Genomic DNA, 27,737 nt, shown 5'->3' with positions numbered 1-27,737 from the left:
AGCTTGATTGGTCGCTAGAATTGGTCGCTAGCTTGAGTCTGGTCTGTTACAAGACGGAATAATTGTATAAAAAGTAGAAAACTCGAATGTTTTTATATAATTGCACGAGGAAAAAATGTATGTTCTCTTAAAGATCTTTTTAATTTTTTGGTATCCACATACTTCTTTTGCATTAAAACTGTGTTTAAAGTGTTGCCACCGTCGGAAATATCCGTTTAACACCCCCAATATAACTGCATTTGCGAACGCCATACCTCCCAATTGACGGTGCAACTGTTCAATAACTCCGCAGATTCACCAGCGATTTTACCAGTATGGAAGAGGGTGACCATGGCAGGTATATGTATAAGTTCTAGAATACGGTCAGGGTTCTGATGTCATATCAAGCTTATTGCGGGCCTTTTGTAGCTGATTATGCGGTACGGGTATTGCTCATTGTTGAAGACCGTACGGTGACCTATAGTTGTTACTTTCTGTGTCTTTTGGTTTCTTGTGGAGAGTTGTCTCATATCTCTGCAGTTATACCACATCTTCTTATTTTTATAATTAAGAAATAATTAGACATCTCATTATCATACTATTTCAAATATTAACTGATTATGTTTGATATGTACTTTATATAAAAAAAAAATTGACATGTGAAAATAAAACAAAATAACAATTTCAATTATGTTGATTTCTGGCTGTAAAAATCTTTTTACTTTGACATGCGTTCTCTTTGAAAACTGGTGTTTACCAGGTAGTATGAAAATAAAATCTTTAATGGTTTGCGTGCAAGCGGATATTTGGCTTTCAAATGCACTTTGCTGATGAAAGAGGTTTTTAATCTCTTTTTCATAATAAAAAGTGTTTGCATAATCACGTTTGTAAATGTCTATTTGATAAATGAACATGCAAATCTGATGGATTAATCATAAAACTGTTAACAACAAAGGATTAGCAATTAAATTTATTACTAATAAAACAGTTTATAACAAACGACCATAGAAAAAAAAATTAATTTCATAGAGAGAAAATATCTGTCTAAACAAATACAAGGCACTACGCCATCTTGAATCACAAATGATCGGTAAAATTTATACGGAAATTAACGGAAAATTGATATAGTAAAGCAATTCATTTGTAACATTGAATTGAATGGTAATAACTCTAATAACAGAATGTACTGTAAATGTGTCTATCACGTTAGTAGCAAAGATAAAAAAAAATCTGGTGACCGTAATTTTCACCTTTCTTTTTTAAAGTATTTTATAAAAGGCATCTCCTTTATTTCATTTGTAAAAGTATATATATATTTTTTTTATTTTCTAATGACAGAGTCGTGCTTTTCTTTGTATTATATTTATGATTTTGTCGAATCATAAGTCCTTCGTGGCTTCAATGAACATTACATTGAACAACAAATCGGAGGACTTACCTTGTTTGTATTGGATACCTAAACTTCAAAAAATTCCGTACAAACAACGGTACATTGCCGGCTCATCTGCATGTTCCACTAAAGAATTGTCCATTAGATTGACTAAAATTCTGTCCGCAGTGAAAGAGGGTCTTCAGAAATACTGCGAAACTGTTTACTCGCGTAGTGGTATTAACCATATGTGGATTCTTAAAAACTCTAAAGAACTTCTGGATAATTTTAAATCTCGGTCTTTTTCTGAAATTAGTTCTATCAAAACTTTTGATTTTCAACCTTGTATACCACCATTCCCAATGTGAAATTAAAAAACCGTCTAAAAGAAATAATCCACAATGCTTTTCAACATAAAAATGGTAGCATACGCTATAAATTTATTACTTTGGGATACCATAATGCATATTTTGTTAATAGTGACCAAAAGGGTAAAACATGCTACACAGAGGAACAAGTGATCAGTATGCTGGAGTTTCTTATTGACAACATATTTGTTGAATTTGGAGGTAGACTTTTTCAACAAATTGTGGGCATTCCTATGGGAACGAACTGTGCGCCTCTCCTTGCCGACCTCTTCTTATTTTCATATGAATTGGAGTTTCTTCAGACACTTGTCAAAAACAAGAAGATCAAAGAAGCCATGTTATTTAAATGCACTTTCAGATATATTGATGATGTTCTTTCCATTAACAATCCGAACTTTTCTGATTGATTTCCATTAATATATCCACCAAAACTAGAAATTAAAGAAACAACAGACACGGCTTCCTCCGCCTCATTTTTAGACTTATACCTCGAATTTGACATACACAGTCATCTCAGTACCAGAATCTATGACAAACGAAACGATTTTGATTTTGAAATTATCAATTTCCCCCACCTTAGTAGCAATATACCAACTTCACCTGCATATGGGATATACATTTCCCAACTTATTCGGTATTCAAGAGCTTGCAGCTCCTACTCAGACTTTGTAAAACGTCACCAGTGTCTGAGCAGAAAGTTGATGAACCAGGGGTATGTCAAAGAACGTCTCGTACTTTTTCTAAAAAAGTTCATCGGAAGGTACCAAGACCTTGTTGATAAATATTCCGTATCAACTTCACAAATAATACACGATGGTCTTGAAGTATAGATTATGCGTACTGACGTCGTTTATCATCTTAATAACGCGTTATAGTATTCTTTTATTTGTCTTTATTAATATTACTTTTACTGTTAAGTCTGTTTTTTGTGATATCCATTAGACGCGACTCGGTACTTATGTATCCCGTCATACTTTGAACGACAAAATTATTTTATTTATTAATATTATTTTTACTGTTAAGTTTGTTTTTTGTGATATACATTTGACGTGACTCTGTACTTATGTATCCCGTCATACTTTGAACCATAAAATTATTTTATTTATTAATATTACTTTTATTGTTAAGTCTGTTTTTTGTGATATCCATTTTACGTAACTCTGTACTTATGTATCCCGTCATACTTTGAACGACAAAATTATTTTATGTCTACCTGTGCGAATTTCAAACGCGCGATTTTACGCCAGTACTTAAAACCTTCCATCCTTTATGGGTGGATTTTACATAGATAAATAAAATCGTATAATAAAAAAGCAAAATGAGGATGTTAAATTTGATGTTTGCCTTTTTGTGCTTCTTCGTTACATTTGTTTGTTTTTATAATGATTAAGATGATAACACAATGTTGACTGCTGTACCCCTATTTTTGACATTTTTACCTATTGTGTCTGTTTGTTTTGTTCACGCATCGTTGTCAATATAATGGAATTTGATGCGACTGCCATACAAGTGAGAGGTTTAGCTGCTATAAAACCAGGTTCAATCCACCATTTTCTACATAAGAAAATGCCTGTACCAAGTCAGGAATATGACAGTTGTTATCCATTCGTTTGGTGTGTTTGAGCTTTTGATTTTGCCATTTGATTAGAGACTTTCCTTTTTGAATTTTCCTTGGAGTTCAGTATTTTTGTGATTTTACTTTCTACCACGGAAGATGAGAATTTTGCACAGCTTGAAGTTTGTAAACTTGGGACGCACGCAATTTAATAAGTGCTATTTCTCATATACTGTTACTAATACTTGCCGATACCATTTCTGTCAAACTGTTAGTCCTTGATGGTATCGTCATCTCAGACGTACTCAGACTAAGAAATCAACCAATCAAAGTAACGGAATTGGTGTTTCGAGTACAAATGTTGTACTCCGAGTTTTGAGTAAAGTTTTATAACCGAAATCCCAGGTCAGTTCTTTGGTACTAAAATGATTTTCAACATACTTTTCTTAAATTTGCCGTTAAGAATTGAATTAAGAAATTATAAAGTAACTAGGTTTTAAGTTAGACAAATTTGCCCATTTTATTTGGGTTCCTATTTTCATATAGCTTCTCACATTTCTACGTATTTATACATTCCTGGATTTCAAATGTTGAGGTTTTATCATCCCCGATGAAGGTAAATCCAGAAAAGCGCTTTAAAACAGATTAAGTGTAATGAAAACAGCGAGTAAATACGAGTTAATCAATTTACAACCAGTTTAAACTGAGCATTCTCTTCTTACAAATTATTTGATTAAATGGCACAGTGAAAAATAAAGATAATTGTATGTGTAGCTGATATCTTTTTAAGTATTCTAAGTTTAATCAAACAGCGTGAAAACAAGGATTTCCTATTTAATCAACAGGAATAATTATTCCTCAATATAATTACCCCTATATGTGAAATATTCAGTATTGTATTTTGAATATCATATGATATATAATGAAAACATTAAATGGAAAAGTCAGATATTTCTTTAAAGTACATATACACATGAAAATACGATATACTTAGATAATTCGCAAAACCTAATTGGTGAAACAAATTTACGTTACAAAGTGAATATTCTAATGCCACAGGAACTACACTTGTAAATTCAATTCTGCATTTTGTGTATGTCAATCAAACAGATGCTTAAATGGCGATCTTAGTAACACTCCCAAGTGGTACCAACATAATTTATTGCCAATAGTTCGAAATTGCTGATGTCATTTTTTTTTTGTCACTCAGGTTTTTTTGGCTTTCAAACTTTTTTCATCTGAGCGTCACTGGTTGGTCTTGTGTGGACGAGACGCACGTCTGGCGTATTGAATTTTAAGCCTAGTACCTTTTGTTAGCTATTATTCGTGTGTTTCTTTGTACTATATGTTCTCCCATTTATTTGTATTGTGGTCCTGTCATGTGATGTTGTCGTTTTGGTGTTGTGTTTGACGTTGCCATAAAAGTGGGAGGTTTGGCATGCCACAAAACCAGGTTCAACCCACCATTTTTTTCTTAAAAATGTCCTGTACCAAGTCAGGAAAATGGCCATTGTTATATTATAGTTCGTTTCTGTGTGTGTTACATTTTAATGTTGTGTTTTTGTTGTGTCGTTGTTCTCCTCTTATATTTGATGCGTTTCCCTCAGTTTTAGTTTGTAACCCGGATTTGTTTTTATCTCTATCGATTTATGAGTTTTCGAACAGCGGTATACTACTGTTGCCTTTTTTTTCATATGAGGTAGAAAGTAAAGAATACAATGTAGTAGGTGGCGTGAGGTACAATGCAAACTATGTTACAATTGGTTGGTTGGCCAGGATTAAAAACATGTAACCAAAAAAAAAACAGCATTTGTTTACTAGTCATATATGCACATGCGACAGCGCAATAAGTTATGCATATGTAACCAGTATTTTTAAACGACATAAGTGTATTCCATATATATATATCCTCCCATTATTTTCAGTCTAACCAGTCCAAGTCTTAAGCATACTATCTATAAATCCATACGTTATGATACCTCAACAAATTGTCCATTTTGGTCATATATCTCTTCAACTGTTTCGGTTCGTAAACATCATTGGGTTTCAAATATTCGACTTTGAGCTTTCCTGATGAACGCAAATCCAAAAATGCGCTTCGGACGCATGCAATTTAAAAAGTGTTGTTTTCATTTTATACAGCACTGGGTCGATACCGCTGCTGATGGAATATCAGTCCTTGAGGGTATCATTGGCTCAATAGTCAGTACTTCGGTACTGATATGATTCATGATAAACCTTTCTAAAATTTTCTGTTTATGAGTTTAGAAATTATTAAGACACAAAGATTTCAACTCCTTCAGGCAAAGTTGACCTTAGATTGATTTGGCTATTGTTTTTAGGTACCTTTTAACCATATAGCTTTTCAACTATTTTGGTTCTTGTATATCATTGGCTTTCAAATATTCGGCTTTGAGCATACCCTTATGAAGGTAAATCCAGAAAAGCACTTCGGACGCATGAAATGTTTATGTGTTATTTTTATTTTGTTTTAACATCTTATTGCCAACCCTTAATCCTTTTTTCAATGTTTCCAGGGTGTGATTACCAGATGTTGGTAATACCTACCAAAATGAATACAATTGACAATTATTAGCTTTGATAGTTTTAAAATGAGAAATTAACGCTGTTATACTTGTGAAATAACTTCTTTCAAATATTGGTAAAACTGCTTCTATAATAGCAAAGAAATGTTTTTCAATATAAATGAAATCATTTTTAATCTTAATTTTGCAATAATTCAAATTATCTTTTAGAGATTTGCGAATAAAAATAACTTGCCTAATTTTGTAGTTTGTATTCGATGGTTTGTTTTCATTGCGTGAACCCCCTGAGGGGTTTACGCTTTTATATTGGTGATTTTTTGGCAGTGTCTATGGGCCATTCGATATCCTCGGAATTAAGATTCTCGGAACGTCTCAAAATTTTTCGATCATTTATACAGGTAGTTATCTATGTTTAAATACGGTCCCTCTATGGATAGGCTACCACGTGACATTGTATATTTCAACAATCAAAGTCATTTGTAGATTGAAAAGTAAAACAATAAAGACTAGGTTGCAGCCAAAAAATTATTTATATGTTAGAACCTATTTGCCTTTTGACAAAACATATATGTTTTTAATAAAGTGAATGTTTATTAAATATCAAGTATAATGATAACGAAATTATATAATTCATGCTTTGAGACGGTCCCTGTACGCGATGTGTGTGTGGTATTTAATACAGCGTGCTGTTGTGCATTGTTACAATAAACCTTGGAATAGCTTATTGATATATAATATCCCAGAATAAACTTACTATTTCTGAACGTTTTTCATTTGATATTTTTTATTTCAATCATAGCATGGGAAAATGTGGGAATGCATGAAGAAAATTAAGAAAACGATATTTCTGTTAAAAATATTTATCTTAGGTCGACAACACAGTGGTCGGAAAGCAGAAAGATAATCAAACAAAAGGATTTTCTGTCAAAAATTTCATTAATAGATACTACCAGACCAAGAGAATGTTCATTTATTTCTATTCCGTTATATTTGGAATTTCCCTATTCTATTTCTATCTTTAGACTTGTGGTACAAGTTTGGCTAGTATGTAAATCAGAAGTGGTCTGATGTTACTGTTGTTTTCTGCACGAATATTTCGAGGGCGGTAGTACGGGTGGGGTTTTATAGGCATATATAAGTCCTGATTACGTTTGGTTATTATCGATGTGCTCCAGTAACTTTGATAGACGAAGTTAACGTTAAGCTCTGCATAATATGTCCGAGGAAGGCTCCGACCATGATGAATGCCGTGCTACTACTCAACATGCTGAAAATAGTAACGAAACAGAGTTAAGTACGGACGGTGCTATTTCGCTTTTCACTTCAGCTTTAAACAATGCTTTAGAGAAGCAAAAACATTCCTTGATTAATCATTTCGAAGCTCGTTTAGGAAAAAGTGTTAAAGCAACCGGTGTCGACCAACCAGAATTTGTATTCCAAAGTGAGGGAATTAAAGTGCAACATTCGTTTAATACCGAGCGTCTGGAGAGGCTTGCTGCCGTTGAAAGTTGTATAAAGCTTGGAAACGCTTCCGAAGTTAGTGAAATTATTACCCAGGAAAAGGAAATCATCCGTAAGCGTAACAAAATTCTAAAGATAGCCGACAAGCATGGATGGGACACGGTTAAAGAGTACTTGGATAGTCCGTTGGCCGACAATAAAGAAGATGCTAGTGATTTGCGTGCTGCTATTTCCAGGGCTTCTCGTAAAAGAAGTTCCAAGCCGTACAGTAAACCAGAATCTTCCAATAGTGGTTCCGGAAAAGGAGAATTCAATTCCAGGAGTTTTTTTTCGTGGCCTTGGCCAAGTCAGTGATACCGAGTTCTCCAAAGCAGGCAAGTCAGAAAGTTGCAAGTGTTTCTATTGTAACCAGCCCGGGCACTTTGCAAGGAACTGCCCCGAAAAAAGGATTCCTACAGCGACAGTTGGTGCACCAAAGTTCCAGGAACAGAACACAGGAAAGACCCAGTAACAAAACAGTTACAGACATAGATGAAGTTGAGTATTGTTTTCAATTTGTTAACAAGTATGAGAAAAAATATTGTCAAATTCTTATAAATGTGAAAGGAAATTTAAGAAAACATGCATTGTTTTGGAAAAATGTACTTAACGCTAATGATTTTATAATGAATGTTATTAATTTTGGTTATAGAATTCCTTTTCTGAGTGAACCACCGACTATTTTTCTAAGTAATAATAGATCCGCGTTAAAACACTCAGAATTTGTGGAAAATTCTATTGAAGAACTTTTAACTAAAGAATGTATAAAAGAAGTAAATCGACCATTTGTCGTTAATCCACTTACTGTGTCGGTAAATAGTACGGGTAAAGAAAGATTAGTCTTAGATTTGAGACATGTTAATAAATTTGTCGAGAAACAAAAAGTTAAATTTGAAGGGGTTAAAGAAGCTATGACATTTGTAAATTTTAGCGGTTTTGGGTTTAAATTTGATTTAAAGTCTGGTTATCACCATATAGAAATTCACCCTGATCACCAAAAATATTTAGGATTTTCTTGGCAATATGGTGATACAGTGCGTTATTTTAAAAACCTATGAACTTTTTTACAAAAGGTTCACAAGAAAAGAGTATATTTGCACAGAGACCTTTTAACAGTAATGTATATGTTTTGTTGTTGGATTTCTCGAAGTATTGAGATTTATGCATTGAATGTTGTATACAGACTGTAGTTGATTTAGTTTTCTGCGATGGTTATTTGCCGCAGTTATCAGATATGAGACTATATTCGTAAGTATGTTAAATTTAACATTGTGATGTTTTAACTGCAACAATTAGATATGTCATTGTTAACATTGTTGATTAATTGTTTATGAATACAGTGAGGGTTAATGCCACTGTATATATATAAGTATATGACTTTTTTAGATACTGTGAGGTTGAATGCCACAGTAAGTGTGCGAGGAAAATGCCGCATTCATTTGTTTGCGAGGAAAATGCCGCACTCATTTGTTTGCGAGGGAAATGCCGCATTCATTTGTTTGCGAGGGAAATGCCGCATTTATTTGTTTGCGAGGGAAATGCCGCACTGGGTTGTTTGCGAGGGAAATGCCGCATTCATTTATAGTAGTAATGTTAATTATATTTACTTTGTTTATAGTTATTACTTGGTATTCATTATTATATTTATTTTACAGATCAATGGAAACAATTTGAGTGTTATGCCAATGATTCGAGATTTGCCAGTATCATACGAGATTTACCCTCTTTTGTCGAATCGTCTAGATCAAATTCTACAATTAAGAAATACAAGTGCTATTTTAAAAAGTTTGAAAAATGGTGTGTTTCATGTTCACTTGAGTGTTTACCAGCGACAACTACTACGATTTCTATGTATATAGGTGGACTCATTCAACAGGGATCCAGTGTTGCGATTTTAGATGCAAGTTTTTATTCAATAAAATGGTTTCATGACTTTAATTTCAAACATAATCCTTGTTCAGACAAATTCCTTGGTCTTATTTATGAAGGAGGAAGGAGATTGCTAAGTAAATCTATAAACAAAAAAGAACCTATTACGTCAGATATATTAAGGAAAATTGTTTTGAAGTTCGGAGATCATAATAATCTCAAAAAATTGCGTGTAGTAGTATTATTTCTGTTAGGATTTTCTGGATTTTTGAGGTATAGTGAATTGGCTAACATTAAGATGAATAATATTGAGTTTCAAGTCAGTCATGTTAAAATTCGCATTGATAAAAGCAAAACTGATTTATACAGAAGGGGTAATTCTGTTGTTATAGCTGCTACAGGTACAGATTTATGTCCAGTTTTTTGGTTAAATAAGTATATCAATTTAGCTGAATTGAGCAAAAATTCTGATAGCTATATTTTCAGAGCACTGTCTTTTATGAAATTGAAAGATGTTTATAAATTATGTAATATAAATAGTCCATTGTCCTATACCAGAGCGAGAGAAATTTTGTTAGAGAGTTTATCAGATATTGGTTTAGATAAGCTTAAGTTTGGGCTTCATAGTTTGAGAAGTGGTGGCGCTTCTACGGGGGCTAATAGAGGAGTCTCTGATAGGTTACTTAAAGTCCACGGTAGATGGGCTTCGGATAAAGCCAAAGATGGGTATATTAAAGACAATTTAAAATCTCAAATGGCTGTTTCCTTGAATCTTGGCATATAGTTCTCAAATTATTTATTCCTTTGTTTTATCGAAGTTACTGCGAGCAAACAAACCTAAATTATGACTTGTCTCTTATTTAGCCATGTATTTAGAATAGAAATGTTTTAAATTCGGACGAATTCATGAGGGAGAATTTAAATTTATTTCTATTCCGTTATATTTGGAATTTCCCTATTCTATTTCTATCTTTAGACTTGTGGTACAAGTTTGGCTAGTATGTAAATCAGAAGTGGTCTGATGTTACTGTTGTTTTCTGCACGAATAATTCGAGGGCGGTAGTACGGGTGGGGTTTTATAGGCATATATAAGTCCTGATTACGTTTGGTTATTATCGATGTGCTCCAGTAACTTTGATAGACGAAGTTAACGTTAAGCTCTGCATAATATATTACAGTTATGTTTGTATTGATATGTATTTAGAGGACATTGTGAATGTATATAGATGGAATTGTGGTATATTTTTGTAATTTGTAAAATGTTTACAAGATATTAAATGTTGTTTCGCTGAGAAAATAAGGAAGTTACTGCGAGCAAACAAACCTAAATTATGACTTGTCTCTTATTTAGCCATGTATTTAGAATAGAAATGTTTTAAATTCGGACGAATTCATGAGGGAGAATTTAAATTATTAAGTTTAAACTGAGAATTAATTTATTCTTGATAGAATACAATTAAAATCGTCATATAAACGTGCATTATGTCTCACAGGTTTGAACAGTCATCACATTAATGAACATAATATGCAACGTATCAGCACCAATGAGCAGGGATGCATACCCAAAGTTAGCTAAATATCTAAATTTTAAACGGTTGTGAATGAAAAAAACACTTGCATGGTTTCAATTCACAGGGATTTTAAATCCTTGCATATCACAAAAAACGTAATTAATATTTTACAATAATTATAACAAAATTTAATTACTATCATAATGTTAATTATTCTATAAGTCTCTGCTTATATTTTGTATAGCAATATATACATATAGTGGAATGTTAGACTTTAAAAAGAGATTGATTTGATAAACAAAATGTCCGTCCGTAAATACTTGACGTTTGTGTTTACTGATATTATATTCTAAATTTTCGGGAAAAAAATCACTAACAGGAATGTATGTTAATTATAAAATTTCAAATTTTTGTTTGTTTGTTTCAATATTTCAACCTTATAGCATCTAAATTTTGGTCCTATGGTACGATTTTGAAAATATTATTCATTATGTTGACCAGCTTTCCTACACGTCTTGATTCATTCACATTATACATCACCCTGTTCACACGCATGCACACTACCGGTTTTCGTTCACAAAAATTCCGAATGAAATGTCAATGAATCCGGAGTCAAAACACTTGCGGTAGGTAGTTTTACAGCCGAATTCAACCTCAACTATTAAATTAATATATGTGATGACGCGAAAAGAAACCCTGTGGTGGAAGAAAAATTGAACAAACGCTGAAAAAAGGTAATATTAACCGATTGTAAATGTGGGGGGGGGGATAATATTCTAAATCATTTAACAAATTTCGAGACAGAGATTAATTAACAATTGGGAACGCATAAAAATATTAACGAATAACAAATAAACATAGGTGTATCATTTCATTTGATGTGCACGTAATTGTCTCAACATCCATGATTCTGTGTTTAGTGTATCAAGGTCACGATCGGTAAACGTCGGCACAAAAACCCAAGAGCCAATTAGCAGCTAACGTTTTCGATCATTAATTACCAAATGAAATATTTTTGTCGATTTCACATAATGGCTTTGTAATACATGTATTAAAAACATGCATAGAGGACTTAGTTGAGTATATATGCATGCATTGGTTCAATATATATGCCTAACAATATAATCATCAGAAAGTCGTTTTTATAAAACATTCATGAGGGAGAAATAATCACTTTGATGGTTGCCTTCAACGTTATTGTAAAAGACCCACCACCGTCCAATATGATTACTATAGAGACAATTTATGTGAAAGATTTAATAAATTGTTGAACTAACTTCGACAGGAATATTGCTTTGATTGTTGGTTTTGGAATTCATATCCGGATACTTGTCTTGACATCCAGTATGACCAACATTGTGGAAGATAGATTTTTACATCGAACAGTATAGAATAATACATATTAAAGCCCTCCTTTAAAAACAGGTCAAGGTGGTTGGGTGGTAGATATATGTGCATGAGGTCGTTTGTGCGAAAAACAGTCGTGTCACAACAGGAGAATTTAAAACGGATATTTACATTAGCTTTTCGTCTAAGCACACAACACACCGTTTAAAATGAGAGAACTTCATATGAAACAGTTCTGCTTAATAATCAAAGAATAAAGTTTTCCACGATTGAGACATTATATTTTAACCGCTGTATGATAAGAAATGGTATATTAAACATATTCTGTTTTATAACATAAGAGTTAACAATATGTAGTATTTGAATTTCCAAAAAGAAAATAAACAATCACCATGGCCCGTAGTTACGTTTTTGTCGTAAAGTGGGCGGATATGAACGTCAAACCAATGATTTGAAATTGATAAGTGCGCCTCTGTGTCAGGGAAGAAGAAATACGGAAATGTAAGACATTTCTGGTCTGCCCGGAATCAGGACAATATGTTATGGTACGACGACATATCTGCCTATTAAACGTGGTGGGGGCTAAACAAAATAGACTCAGGATCAAATGATTTAGCAAAAATGTTCATGGTTTGTCTTCAAATAATATTTAATAAGTCTTTGGTTAATTAATTTGTATATCTAGTCAGGTCGAAGATTGCAAATGTCAATTTAATTTAAAAAATGGAACTCATTATTTGCTTGAAAGTTCTATAAAAAAATGATCAAAATCGAATAGAAACCAAATATTGTGTAAAAGACAGCTTGTAATGATACAATACTGCAAACTTTAGTTAATATTAGACTCGATGGTTTTGGAATAATTATCAGGATACTTGCGTTGACATCTAGTATGACTTTTTGGAAGATATATTTTCATCGACCAGCAAAGAAAACTAGTAATACATTTTAAACAATGCTTTTAAAAACAAACATTATCGGTAGACAGGTGGTAAGGTGCTAGAAATATGTGCAGGAGGTCGTTGGTGCAAAACACAGTCGTAGCAAACAGGAGAATTTAAAAATGATAGTTTCAGCTTTTCGTCGAAGCACACCACATACCATGAATAGTAAGAATGGACTATTGTCAAATTGTTCTAAAAATTTGGAAAAATAAAACAAAACGTCAGTTGTTCGATTTTTATGGACATGAATTTAAGCATGGGTGCAATTAAGGTATAACTCCTCATTACAGAATTATTGGTCGTATGGTTTAAACCCGTTTTTCAATGATTCAGAATGAATTTAAAATTAAACTTGTTGAAATATATAGTAGATAAGGATACATCCACAAAATAAAAACAGAATGGAAACACTTGTCTGTTTCTTGAAAAAACGTAGATGAAAAACTGAAAAAAATAGGCGCAATTTGGGTACCTTCATGCTACATTGAAATAGTTGCTTTATAAAAAATTTTCTGTGGAGTGTGTTTTGGTAAAACGGAGATTACATGATTACGATAATAAAGCTCTTACGTGTCCTTTGGGCCGGAAAAGCTTCAATTTACGTAATTTTACATATCAATAAGTTCATATAAGTAAATTGAAAACCTTTGGAGAGGAGTTAAATATATTTACATAATGAAAGACGCTGACATCTCCCAACTTTATATAACGTGATGCGTACCTATGCATTAACAGTTTACAAACTCTCTTAAATTAACACTTAACTCATATAATTAAAGGTGTGACATTAGCTCTGACACAGGATCAAAGAAAAATACTGTAAAACAAAGTTATAAAATGTATTAATTGACATAGACATATATCTTAATTAGGGAAAGGGATTACATGTACTTTTTGTCTTCATGGGAGATACTATAATTCGTGAGAATACTCACTTATAAAAGACAGCCAAAACGCCGATGTTAAAAAAGACAAAATTTTGTACGTTCATGTACGGCCATACATATTTGACAATTGTATTTGCCGTATTATTAACTATATGTCATATTTCATCTGTCTATTAATTGACATCAGTTAAATTAATAGTTTGAAACACAATAAAAACTTATGAGAAAATCTACTGGTGCCCATTCAAATCCGGAAACATTTGATCCCCCATGCCTCTTTACAACAATGGTCACTAATATGTTCCTTCATTACAAGATTGAATGATTTTACCATTTGAGTCCGGAAATATTTGATCCCCATGCCTCTTTAGATACAACAATGGTCACAAATATGTTCCTTCATTACACGATTGAAAGGTTTTTCTTAAAGGTCGTGTCTGCAGAACACATGACGTGACAAAATATAATTTAGTCTGTGTTTCAAGTTTTAATCATTTTACTTCCTTTTTACCTTCTTTCATGAACTTAATGTGCTAAAGTAGTAATTAAAATTCTTGTCTATTTTAGGTTGATGGAATCACTAAACCAAGCACAAAACGATATTTCTTCTATGATGTCAACAGTGGACGGTCTAGATAATTATTTGACCACACAAAAGTAAGAATATTAAATATTATGTATTTGAGTACCACTGTGAAGGTCCTTTAGTGGTCTGCTCAACCTTTAGTGGCCTGCTCAACCTTTAGTGACCTGCTTTAACTCACATCCCCTTCATTTCCAGTGACAATCCCTATATATTTCGACTCCTTTTGCAATTATATCTACCTACTTACATGTATGTATTTTTCAATTTGGGTTTCTTCCTGGCGATACATGCACGGTTTGACACTTGACGTTACGTTACACAAATATCAGGAAACCAATTACAGTTTTGTTAATCACTGAATTTTTTCATATATGTATTGTTTTATAGGTTTTTTTTAAACATAAAACAACCAGTTGATCGCCGTCATTTAATCTTAGTAGTAACAAACACGTCTTTTCTTGTCAGAAGATACCCAAAATCTATATTTACAAAACTTCAATATCGAATTGAAGAGCAAATAAAAAAAGAAGAACTAGTTCATATGACGGTGTCGGCAAATCTAGTTTTGAGGGGAATCAGAGTTCTTTGTAAATGTGCATCCTCAATGGTGGATAGGTTTTTAAAATTTATTGTGTTTGAGTTTAGATTTTGGTTATTTTTGCATCAAAGTCTGATGTTAATGACGGCAACGTCAGTCTTTCTAAACATTAAATGTTTATATTACAGTTCATGCATGAGTAGGTCGTTAAACATACATGATTTCAAGAAACTTGAGAATATTTATTCAATATGATTTTATAGAAATTTCATTATTTTCAGTATTTGTTAAATTTGGAATGGAATTACTTCACAATTTCTCTTCAAAACTAACACTTGTCAGTGATTCCGACACTTGTCAGTGATTTTGAACATAGCATTGATGCATTTTGATATCACCACAACATACCTTTGTTTTATTATATTATGTTTACGTTAGAAAATGTGAAGTTAAAGTATTGGTTCATGCCTCTTTTGAATAAAAATCCCGAACATCTATAAGAAAGAGAATCTACATTAAAAAAATTTTGTTTTATTAAAGAAAGAAGGTAACGTATATTTTCTGTCCGACCTCCTGCCCGTTATCTCTGGAATGAAAATTACATAAAGGACAGACAGCCTCTAAACGATTCCCACGACAATTGTTATATATCTAACATCAGAAATCGGTAATTAACCTAAAATAGATAATTTTCTATTCATATATTTTATTGCATATTAAGTTATGATAAAATCAGATAATATTACGACTGACTTGTAAGAACATAGCATTGATGTCAAATGCAGTTAGGAGTCTAAAGCTATAAAACTCAAACTAAGTCTCGAATGAGGATGATAAGTTTGATGATGTGAAAGATATTTTGTAATTATTTTTTAGTTCCTATGTGAATGCTAATATTTTTAGATAAATTCAATTATTATAGCTACTGATATCCTTATTATTAAATTGCAGTAAAGATATGATTATATGTCCTTCACAACAATTATTTTAACATTTTGTGCTAGACATTAAACAATTGTACTGTATAACCGAAATAACAGATTTTCAATAAATATTAAATTTATCAGCTTTAAAGGAATAAAATGCACTTAAATATATTTGATATATATTGACCGATCAACATTATGTGAATCTATACTGTTCAGTGCAATTTTATCATACTTCTAAATACAAAACCAGAAAGTTTTACTTGGGTATAGAAATATGGCCACTATGACTTCTCCCGTCTGGCAGTTAAACACTTGCTTAATATTGACACCCTGTCGATTGTACTGGATTCATAATTCACAGACATGTTCATTTAGATTTGGGACGTTAAATCAAATGCTCTTTGCACGTTATACAATCCTAACTCGTTGAGCGGTCCATAGCTGGCCTTTTGAAAGCTAATATTTGTCCCCATCTTACAAAATTTCTTATTCTGGTGGGAATCTAAATTTCTGAAATGACGTTTTATCTTTAACATTAATAGACAATGGTGAGTTTTAAAAAACTCAACACGAATTGGACTTTCTCCGTATTTGCTTAATAACGGATAATTTGTCATTCTGTCGTCATCGTTAATAATGGATAGGGGTACTGTAACAAGCTCAACCATGTGGATATGTTTCCTTGGATGTGATGAGCGTTCGAAACAAACAGCTAAAATAAGAGGTGTACGTTCGTCTAAACGTTAATACGCCCAGGATATGTAAGAAAAAAATCTATTATATATCAGTTGAACAGTACTTATACTCATGATTTGTATGTGTGATGATGTAAGGATCACACCTTACACACCTCATATTTTTCGTATAAAAAGATGCTTCAAGATTAGTATTGTTTAAACTAATTCATATATGTGGTCATTATTAGGAGCGACTATTTATGTTCTATAATGATTTATTTGACGAACAAAAACGTCGGGCAATTATTCAAATTATGTTCAGTGGCAATTATATTGGTATGATTCAGATATATTAAGTAAAATGCAGGTATTGCTTGCTTAATTTAAATCTAAATTCAAATAAAATACTTGATGAAAAATCGATAATCACAAAGTGTTATAAATCTATATATTAGCGCTGATTCAAAAGACTTAAATCTTTCAGATATCAGTGTTTACTTTTTTGCATGTTGCATGCTTAACAGTAGACGCTTACCTTTTCGACGCGCACGGGTTTGCTATTTTTAGGGTTAATACCTCAATTAGTATCTTCTCAATGGATTTGTAAGATTTGAACATCGGTTAACTACTGTTGCTTCAAATATTTACTGTCTGTCTATTTAGACTTCCTGTATTTTGAATGAAAAATGTCGAATTTGCTTTATTTTGAATTCCTGTTAATAACATTTAGATATAATCAACAGCCTTTTACAAAAAATCATTTGCTGCAAGGTGTATTTTACAATATTAGATGTGATTAAAATTTCTTGAACTGTAAGGCTACTGGTAGTTTTTTAATAAACCTATTACCAATTGTACTTCAAACAAAATTGACACATTCATTTTGGCACAATGATATCACAAATGTCATTGCTTTATTTACATGTTCATCCAGTTCATTATTAAAACAAATTACATATTTTTCATTAGAATGAATTTTGTTTACTTTATTTGGAATTTTATTGGTCTATTAGCATGCCTTCTCCTTCTATGCTATGGTTTATGGAACTTTATCTCAAAATAAGTGATCACTATTTCTTCTTGGATTGAAATATTTGGTGATTTAGGGTTGAACGTCGAGCTTTACAATAATGCAGCAAATGATTCCTGACATAAAGAAAAAGACCGATATAATTGTATGCCTTATGTTTTTGATTAAATAAAAACTGTCGCTTTGGTGTTCAAAGTAAGATCTGTTTCTTTACAGAAAACGGGCGTGCAATCTTGGATTAAATAGTCACCATTGTGCCTTGGCAGACCTGGACGATCAGCTTCAATCACGTGAATGGTTATCAAACGGACATAGCCCTGGTAAACGGACACCCTTACAAGAGAAACATAAAGAAAAACTATCTGAGGTTGAAATTAAAAGGTAACTAATATTTTTCAACTCATTCACATATATTCTTTAATAAAGATATAATTAATCACTGCAAATTATTGTTGAATGCAAATTTTGATACAAATTTTACTTAGTTTTAATTTTTTGAATCGAAGGCTATTTATAACCAAGATGAATTAAATTGATTCTTAATAGTCAATACGTACAGCTTTACTTCAGATATTGTTTTGGTTAAACTTGTCCATTTTGTTTATTTTTTTAATGAATACTTAAAAATGTCAAATACAAATTACAGGTTCTAGGCGTCTTTAAGAATTCAATAAATTATTTGGTTGATTTCAATTATTCAAAAGCTTTTCGGTCACCATCAAAATATAGTTGACTAGTATGGAACTGCATAATATGTTTGCTTTTAAAAACAGCTCACATTCAGCAAGGAAAACCTTTTTGGTCTGCCTTTATAAATTGCATTGAGGCATTAGTTCAGTCATTTTGAAACTAAATGTTTCTGCAGTTAGAACACTCCCGCTTATATTGTCTATTTCAAAAAGACCTTAGTCAATGTAAGAGGATAATCCGAATCGGGACAAAATTTTGATTTGTATTTCACCATTATAAACCCCATGAAAACAAACAAACCATGACCAAAAAGAATAAAGACGAAAAGACAAACAACAATTACAAAAAAAACAATACACAGAAAACAAAAGATTGAGTTATGATTGATTGGTGTTTAACACCACTTTCAGCACTAATGTGTTATTTTGTGGCGGTAAGGTTTTATTGGTGGAGGAAGCCTGAGTGCCCGGAGAGAACCGTCGACCTTTGGTAGGAAAACTGACAATCCTAGTCAATCAAGATTGAGTCTGTATGGCATGCGGGATTCGAACTCACCCGCCAGTGTCGACAGGCTAGTGATACAGTAGTTCAACTACTTAGACCACTCGGCCACCGAGGCCCCTTACACGGATTCAGTTACACAGACTCAACACTCAACAACAACAAAACATGGGTCTGATCTCTGGTGCTCCCGAAGGTTAAGCAGTTCCTGCACTATAAGTGTGAGGATAGTTTGACATGGGTTAAACTATCCAACAATAGGCTTTTAAACTACTTTTCCATTGAAACTAAAGATACAAGAGATATTGGAACCACATTCTTGAGAAATAGTCCTACTTCGGCTTTTTTATTTATTTATTACATATATCTCACTTCGCCAACCAAATTGTCTTAACTGTTCCTATAAACTATAGGAGAAAAATAATCATATTTAATTTGAAAATCAAATAATCAATCTAACCAACACTAGAACCCCTTCCTCTTGCAATAGTCTTTTAATACAGAAGATTACATTTGTTGAAATTTAAGAAGTCAAGATTTAAGCAGAAAACATAGGAGTAAAAGCAGTCGGAATCTTACTTACAAATGAAATAAGGATATTAAGTATTTCCTGCTATGCATACTGGCTCTGTCTAGATGTTCAAATTAAAAAGTCATATACAAAGGTAAATGTCATCTCCAGGATAACAAATGAAAAGGGTATACTCTGACAGAACTTTGAAAATACAAATATAATCGATGAAAAAAATAACATGTATCTAGAAAATTAAGTCTTGTATCGTGATATACAATATCAACATATCGCCTGTCGGTTATCATAGATAACAAATACAAGAAATGTAGTTTATTTTGCAATAGAAAAAAACAAAACATGAGCATAATTTTTTCTAATCTAAAAACATAGACATAGAAATATGAATAAAATATGGATTGAAGTTTTGTTAAACATTCACAGTAGAATAACCAGTTAGTCTTTCAGATTTTCCAACATTACATTGTTCATCATTAAGTTTGCGAACGGAAGTCAATTTTTCAGACTTATATTTACTCCGCCGTTAATGCAATATGTTTTTTATAGATCGTTTGAGTTTATGTCCGGATTTTTATGTATTGAACACACGCTTTGAATCACAAAACGACTGAAACAGGCATTGGAAGGGATATTAATCCAAAAAACGCTCATTTCCTGTCTTTTGCAACTTTTTAACACCCTTCCACCTCAACCCCAATATGTCTAACTGTACCTGGACCTGAACAATTTGATATGACCTCTGATATTTTGCGATTGAATAACCCACTGATCTGCAACTATTTCCCTATAATAGCTTCTACTAAATTTTCATTATGATCGAATAAAGAGTCTCTTGAGACTAATTAGTAGCATTTACAGTAAGATAGACATCTAATGAACAAGATCCATTGCCATTTATGTTGATTTAATTTGTGCAAATTGTTTTATGAGTTCCCAAATATTTACTTGTGATAAGTCGATAACTCTCGATCACTGAATGTAAACAAGTAATTTCCTTGTGACACAGAACATGACAAATGGGTCCCTTATATCATCTCCCATACAAAGACAATGATGCTTAATCAAATAAATCCTTATGTCAAATCAAATAAACTAAAATGTTTTTGCAAAAAAATAATTTGCAGATAATTAGTAATATGTATTTGGGTAATAATGATAGGAAATTATTGCTGCTGTATTGACAGCGCTATATATCTTATGGTTGAAAACTCTCGGAAAGTGAACATTATGAAATTATTATTAAAAGCATTTTGATTGAATTCTTTGTTACATTTTAATAAATCTTTTGAGTTTTTATTTTACTGACACTAATAGCCGATATTTGAAATGAGCTTCAGAACCTCATAACATATCTACTCTGTAACATTCTTTGAATTAATTATTTACAATACAGCCATCATGGTTTTAATGTTGTCACACATACTGACTGTGAAATGAGTACACATCCTGCTATGTTCAATAGACCGATATTCGCATCGTAAGAAAATATAATCGGTTTATCTTATAATTTCTTGTATGTATTAAACGTCTGAAAAGTGTATGCATAACTTATGTCCACCTCATCATTAGATTTATATTTAACTTGCGTCAACAATCCCTGAAGAATATCAGCATTTAAGACGTTCCTACTTTTGATTTGATTTTTCTATTTTCATGATAATTAACTTTCTTTTAATGTGATTTTAAATCGATCATAATAAAACATTTATGAATATACGACAGATGGTTCGTTCTCAAAAGCTTTTTTTCAGTTTGAGTGACTTCTTTGAGAGAACTAAATACTGTCGCATCAACTGCTCAATCAGAATTATGTGTAGTCTGAAATGAGATATCATCACCTATAAATAAAGGCAACAGCTTTATGACAATGTTAAAAAATATCGCTAAAACACTACGTGACAGAAATACAGCACAAAAACACGCAAGACCATTCATAACAGAGAAACGCACAAACAAATAATGAATATACGACAGATGGTTCGTTCTCAAAAGCTTTTTTTCAGTTTGAGTGACTTCTTTGAGAGAACTAAATACTGTCGCATCAACTGCTCAATCAGAATTATGTGTAGTCTGAAATGAGATATCATCACCTATAAATAAAGGCAACAGCTTTATGACAATGTTAAAAAATATCGCTAAAACACTACGTGACAGAAATACAGCACAAAAACACGCAAGACCATTCATAACAGAGAAACGCACAAACAAATAATATAAAAGTCGACACAACATGCAAACCACAGAACAACAACGAACATATTCCATCAACGAAAAACACCATAGGACATCAAAAACAGTGAGGCGCTTACGTAACTAACATGCAATCTCGAACATTATACAATTATTTTCACAATATTCGTCCAAACAATTCACATGCCAATGATGGTATGGAAAGGCAATTTTATAATTTCTTGGACTACAAACGACAAGACAAAACAGATTATCCAACCGAAACCATAACAGAAACATCAAAATAAATCCATTAATGTTGGATGTACAAAACACCGAGACACGCCGCACAGCAATGCAAATTCACATTCAGTATAACAGTCATATTCGGGAATATGACAAAGATGGTATTGAAAGGCAATTTTATAATTATTCGGACAACAAACGATACGACGTAGCACATTATTCAACAGAAACCATAACAAAAACATCAAAAATAAATACATGAATGTTGGATGTACAAAATACCGAGACAAGTCGTATAGCAATGAAAATTCACTCTCGGTATAACAGTCATATTCGGGAATAGGTCACGTTCGGTACTTAGCACACAGACGACATAGATGTTAAACCACAATTTTAGACGTATTAAAAATGTCATTAGTTAGTTTAGACACAGACACATCGTATAGATCAACCAATTCGTGATGGTGTCCATAAAGTTTACGGAGTGTCATTTTTAATCTTTCCTCCTCATTACTCTGTTGGAGAAGTTTCTGCGTAAGGAGCATACTCCTGTATATGAAGTCAGTATAGTGTGAACATGCACGAGCATAACGAATCAATTGAGATATGTACACACCATACGACGGAGCAGAGGGTATGTTAATGCAGAGTAATGGGAAATTGATAATTGGGAAGTTAAAATCATCCCGTTTTTCATAGATTTTAGTGTGAAATCGTCCATCTGTGTAAATATTGAGGAAAAGATCAAGGTATGAGGCAGTCCTTCTGGTATCAGTAGTATCCTTAATTTAAAGTTCACTGGGATATATGAGATGCAAGTACTGACTGAAATATGGGTTATTCATCAATATATCTGAAAGTTAACTTTTTCTGTTTGTCTTTTAGAAGGTTTTGAATATATTTTGCTTCATACGAGTGCAAGAACAAGTCGGCCAGAAGGTGTGCACAATAAGTACCCATTGGAATACCAACTGTCTGTTGAAATATCATATAAAGGACGATCTGCCATAGTAAAACACATTATATGTTACACATAGCCATATGTATTTTATCATATTACGTTCAGTAGTTTGGTAAATCTAAATATCCTTCAATTTCTTCTTCAGGTTAATAGAAGATATAGTGAGAAAGCGCCTTGACCTTAAGAACATTCGTACATTGTTAGAAGATGCAAATGGTAGCATTATAGAAAATAGGTAAATATAAACCATTTCTTGGGTAAACAGAAATATTTTTATACATTGTCATATTCCCGATCCTACATAAAGCAATCATTATACCATAAAAACCATGGTCTTTCTTAAGTTTAATACCGGAAAAAATCTACATGACATATGGTCTTCCAACACATTAATAATTTTATAACAAACAGCAAAAGAAAACTGAAGGATCACATTCATAAAACCAGGTTACTAAGTATTTGAAAGTCACTTAGGCTAATTTATCTATAATTTCTATTTCTATAAAACATCATTTCCATTATATTTATTAGATTCGGAATATAGAATGGTGATGTCTAATGATTACTAGACATTTTCGAAAACTATTCAATACCGACGCTTACACCTATGCGTATGTCTACAGGTAACCTTTTTGAGAAGGGGTCATCTCAATATGTACAACGACCACAGGAATTTATATCATGTTTTTTCTAATTAACATTTCAGAAACTGTATAAAACATTTATTTTGAATGAGTTGCTTCTTTATTGACTCTGTTTAGTAGCTGATAAATGACTGATCTTAATATTGTACTTTATAAAAAAGGGGGGTGTAAATTAATAAAACTTTAATCAGAAACAGGAACGTGTAAAGAATTTTATTGCGTGAAACATAACGTATAGATATATAGATGATATTATTAGTTATTTTGTTGTAATCAGGGGGTACGGAATTTTACACTGTTGTTTAAAATACATTGTAAAAATCCGTACACCCCTGATTACACCAATAAAACGAATGTATTTTTTATGAAACGTTCTTCGGTGTGAGCCAAAGCTCCGTGTTGAAGGCTGTACTTTGACCTATAATTGTTTACTTTTTACACATTGTGACTTGGATGGAGAGTTATCTCATTGGCACTCATATAACTTCATATATATTTTTTTTTTTAATTTTGTCAAAATGTTTTTTTTGTTTTAACAATGTTTAAGTTCTGTCAAATTTTATTTTTTTGTAATTTTAGCATTTTTTTTTTACTTTTTGCATTTTTATAACCGGTTCCGAATAAACAAATATATAAGAAAAATTACAGAATATATTTTTTATCTCTGCAGCCAAGTTTTACGAGGTCATTCATTTAGTAAGTATCAACATTTTGATACGGTCCCTTTATTTTTGTATCGGTGTCGGTGTAAGTGTCTGTGTAGACGATTTTTGAAAATGTCTAGTAGTATATGTTTATATAACCATCCGGACCCAAGAAATAAATGTGTATTCAAAGTAAAGTACAAACATTCTAAAACTGAAGTTCTGTATTTTTAACTTCAAAGATGAATTGACTCCAACTATATTTAAACATTCAGCTGAAGTGTATATGTTCGGCACACAGAAAAAAAAGATTGATACGTTGTATATACACAAAACAGAATTAAAAGATCTTTTAATTTTGAACGGGCAAGTATTTGCATGTGTACAACATCTTGAGATCTTTACATATTTGTTCTATTGTCTTTTTCTTTGGGAGCATATACGTTTTTTATTTAAAACTTATAAAGCAATCATATCTGATAATGCGGTCTTATTTTTCTAGTAAACGCACATGTACAGTGGAGTTAGGAGGTGCTTGCCGAACGGAATGGGCATCATCCATTGCAGACCAATATTACTATTTGATGTCTCCGCATAGTCCGGGTAGAAAACGAAGATCATTCCGAAAGAGAATGTCACCTTTGCGGCTATTTCACAAAAGACTCCAGCAAATCAAGAAAAGGCATTCAGCTAATTGATCGCATTTTTTTCTAATCTGATGGTAGGTCTCAATGTCATTACTTCAACTGTTTTGGCCATATTTGAAAAGATGCCCTTTAGACTCGGAACGATTATCAATTTATCATATTGTTAGGACACTTGTCATTTTTTTATGAAACGAAAGGATAGGGTGTATCAATTTGTGACACAAAATCACATACACATCACTTTTAATGCCGTTTGTCATCTCAAGGTCATTAGTGAGTCTTTCAACATGAAGCAAAACTTTCATTTTACAGCAAGATTAAGACGGTCGCTAGAAACGTTTTGGGCGGAATACTCTTTTCATTTGATTTTCAATTACTGGGTCGATTTCACAACTGGTGGAACGTCATTCATCTAGTGAATAATCCTGATAGTAGGCAGTGCTTCAGAAACCCTCGTTTTGGAATCTAATGCATCATGGGTAATACATTAAATTCGTTCACCTAAACGGGATTTGTAACAAAATGTCTTAGACAATGGAAATCCATCAAATGATGTGACGTTACTTTAATTTTGGAGTACAAACAATGAAATCACCTACAGTCCGTTATATTCAGAAACGGCGAATTAGTATGAATTACAAAATAAAATTTTAGACATTTTCCACTTGATAACTTTATACATCTGTCATAGAAACTACAATTCAACTGGTGTCTATGTTGTGATTGATAGTTAATCCCGTGAAGTGGTTTGAACGGAGCTTGGGTATATTTAATATCGATTTTCATTACTACCAATGCATATTTTGAGTTGCTGGAGGTTTAGGGTATAGAATAAAAAAAAAACAATATTTTAAATATTTTACCTCCGCATTGTATGCATACAAAGGTAACATGTTTTGAGTAAATACTTATTTTTTAAAACATTGGTTAATGTGTGTAATATACACACTAATTCACTGAAGAGAGCAATTGAATTTCACGATTCTTGTCGAAATTTCGGACGTAGGGTTATATACCAGTTTCCCACCGATTAAAGAGCGAAGATTCAGATTATTCAAAAGAAATCTTGACAATAAGTTAGTGAACATATTGCATTTTAAGCTCCTTCGTGTTTCCTTTTTGACTTTCAAACACACAATATTATAATGTCTTTATTGTTATTTTTCAGAATGAAAGAAGATTACCTGGCTTTGTATGTGTCTATCTCTTGTCTACCACTATACACATAAAATGATAAAGGGTATGGTGGATTTTGTTTTTTTATACACAAAAACGTTTGGTCGAACGACTTGAACACTAAATATATTTACTTAATGCACTTCTACTATGTTTATAAAGTTTATGAGGAGGAAGTTTGTGCTTCCTAAACTGAACTTTTAAAACTTTTCTGGAATAAAGATTCAAAATATTTCAAAAAAGAAATAGTCTACAATGAGTTTATCTATCTTTGATAGCATAAAATTTCATATAGAGACTTATGTGTTGATAACGCGTGTATGGATCTTTATGATTTTCCCTCTTTTTTATTATATTGCTTTTGAAGTTTTCAAATGATCTTTGTCGTATTTTCGTCAGAATCGTTCTCCTCATTTAAAATTGCATATGCATGTTTTATGTAAATTTTGTTTTTCGTACATGCTTGTGCAAAACCAACATCTGTTTTTGAATATCTGTGCACTTTATAATATGAAAGACAAACAGTATAGAGACTGATATATTTAGGAATGATAACCCCTTAAATAAAGTATTAGTTTGAGTGGAAAGTTTGCAAAAACTAAATAATTTAAAAAAAAAACACTATTGTATAACTCATTCAAATAAGATAAAGGAGATGACAAACTCCAGGAAGCTAAACAGTACAATGTGCATTGTTTTTGCAAATGATTGAACTTATCGAGGAAATATTCTTCGATCGAACCATATTGATCAAGTTGCCAGGTATCTTTCATCTGGTAGAAGCAAGCTTCATCATTTTTTAACAGAATTTCATTAATTGTGGAATAGATATGAATCACGACCCGTAATAGAAAAGATATTCATTGTGTAATCTTCTCTATTTCATTTGAATCGTTTTTGGAAAATGATGATTAGATAAACATATTCGTTAACGGTACAATACATACTTTTAATTCGAAGAGTGGTGTATGCTTATTGAATATGGAGACGTCTTAAAATGACATTGTATAAAATATCTATGTTACAATATCAATGTCTTTCTGTATTTCCTTAGTTCAGTTTTTCATTGATAAAATTCAGACGAAGAATACATGCGTACATTTTTTTTTTCATATTTCATTCTGTTATGATACAAAGGATTAGAAACTCTGTGACATACCATTTATTTTATGTATACTATTTATTGCACGAATCTTAAATAAATCTTAAATATCTGTTCTCTTTTTTCTATTTTTCCTAAAAAATCATCTTTCCGGATGTCATGGATGAATCCAAAGACGTATGGCTATTAAACACTATATGTTTTTCAATTAGATTCCCAAAAATAGTCTATATAAAATACGATTATCCTTTAAAAGTATATATATACTTTTAAAGAATCAGTGACGCTCGAATTAAAACGTTTAAGGTCAAATAAAAGTTTGCAGATGAGGAGCTTTGACGTCCCAAAATTTCAAAAGGTTGTGTTAAATACAGTTAAGGTATTCTATTCCTGGGGTAGAAATGCCATAGTATTTCGAGCAATCAAAGTTTTGTAAACAGTTGATTTATAAATATGACAATATCCATGATAATTCATGGCAACACAGGAGTGTTGACAACTGGGCTGGTGATATATAACCTAAATTTAGCTCTTATCATTCCTGGTAAAAGCAGAAAGACTCATCGAACGCAGTAAAAAGAGACAAACTTGAAAAACGTATGATACAATACTTGACCGAAACATCAAAATTATACAAAGACAAAACAAAACCTAAACAACCAAAACACATAGAGACAATATTTGATAATAACAACTAATATGTTTAGAGATAATACTAAACCGAAATAACAAAAAAAAGTATAGAGACAATACCAAACCGAAACAACTAAAACGTATAAACAACAATCAA

At 32.1% G+C, this 27,737-nt stretch overlaps 1 protein-coding gene across 1 annotated transcript in view; it reads left to right on the top strand.

Moving 5' to 3' along the window:
* LOC127705305 (uncharacterized) overlaps positions 1-27,059 on the top strand; it is a 56,544-nt gene extending 29,485 nt beyond the window's left edge. The window contains exons 3-7 of the mRNA XM_052209625.1: positions 14,443-14,532; positions 17,852-18,016; positions 22,880-22,969; positions 24,525-24,743; positions 25,838-27,059. Of these exons, the coding sequence (XP_052065585.1) occupies positions 14,443-14,532; positions 17,852-18,016; positions 22,880-22,969; positions 24,525-24,720 (541 nt within the window). The 3' untranslated portion in view covers positions 24,721-24,743; positions 25,838-27,059. The remainder of the gene's footprint in view (positions 1-14,442; positions 14,533-17,851; positions 18,017-22,879; positions 22,970-24,524; positions 24,744-25,837) is intronic.
* The last annotated feature ends 678 nt before the right edge of the window (positions 27,060-27,737 follow it).

The sequence above is a fragment of the Mytilus californianus genome, unplaced genomic scaffold (genome assembly GCF_021869535.1).
Source record: "Mytilus californianus isolate M0D057914Y unplaced genomic scaffold, xbMytCali1.0.p SCAF_6, whole genome shotgun sequence".
NCBI classification, from domain to species: domain Eukaryota; kingdom Metazoa; phylum Mollusca; class Bivalvia; order Mytilida; family Mytilidae; genus Mytilus; species Mytilus californianus.
Note: the sequence above shows the minus strand (reverse complement) of the source record. Positions and strands in the feature narration are given on the sequence as shown.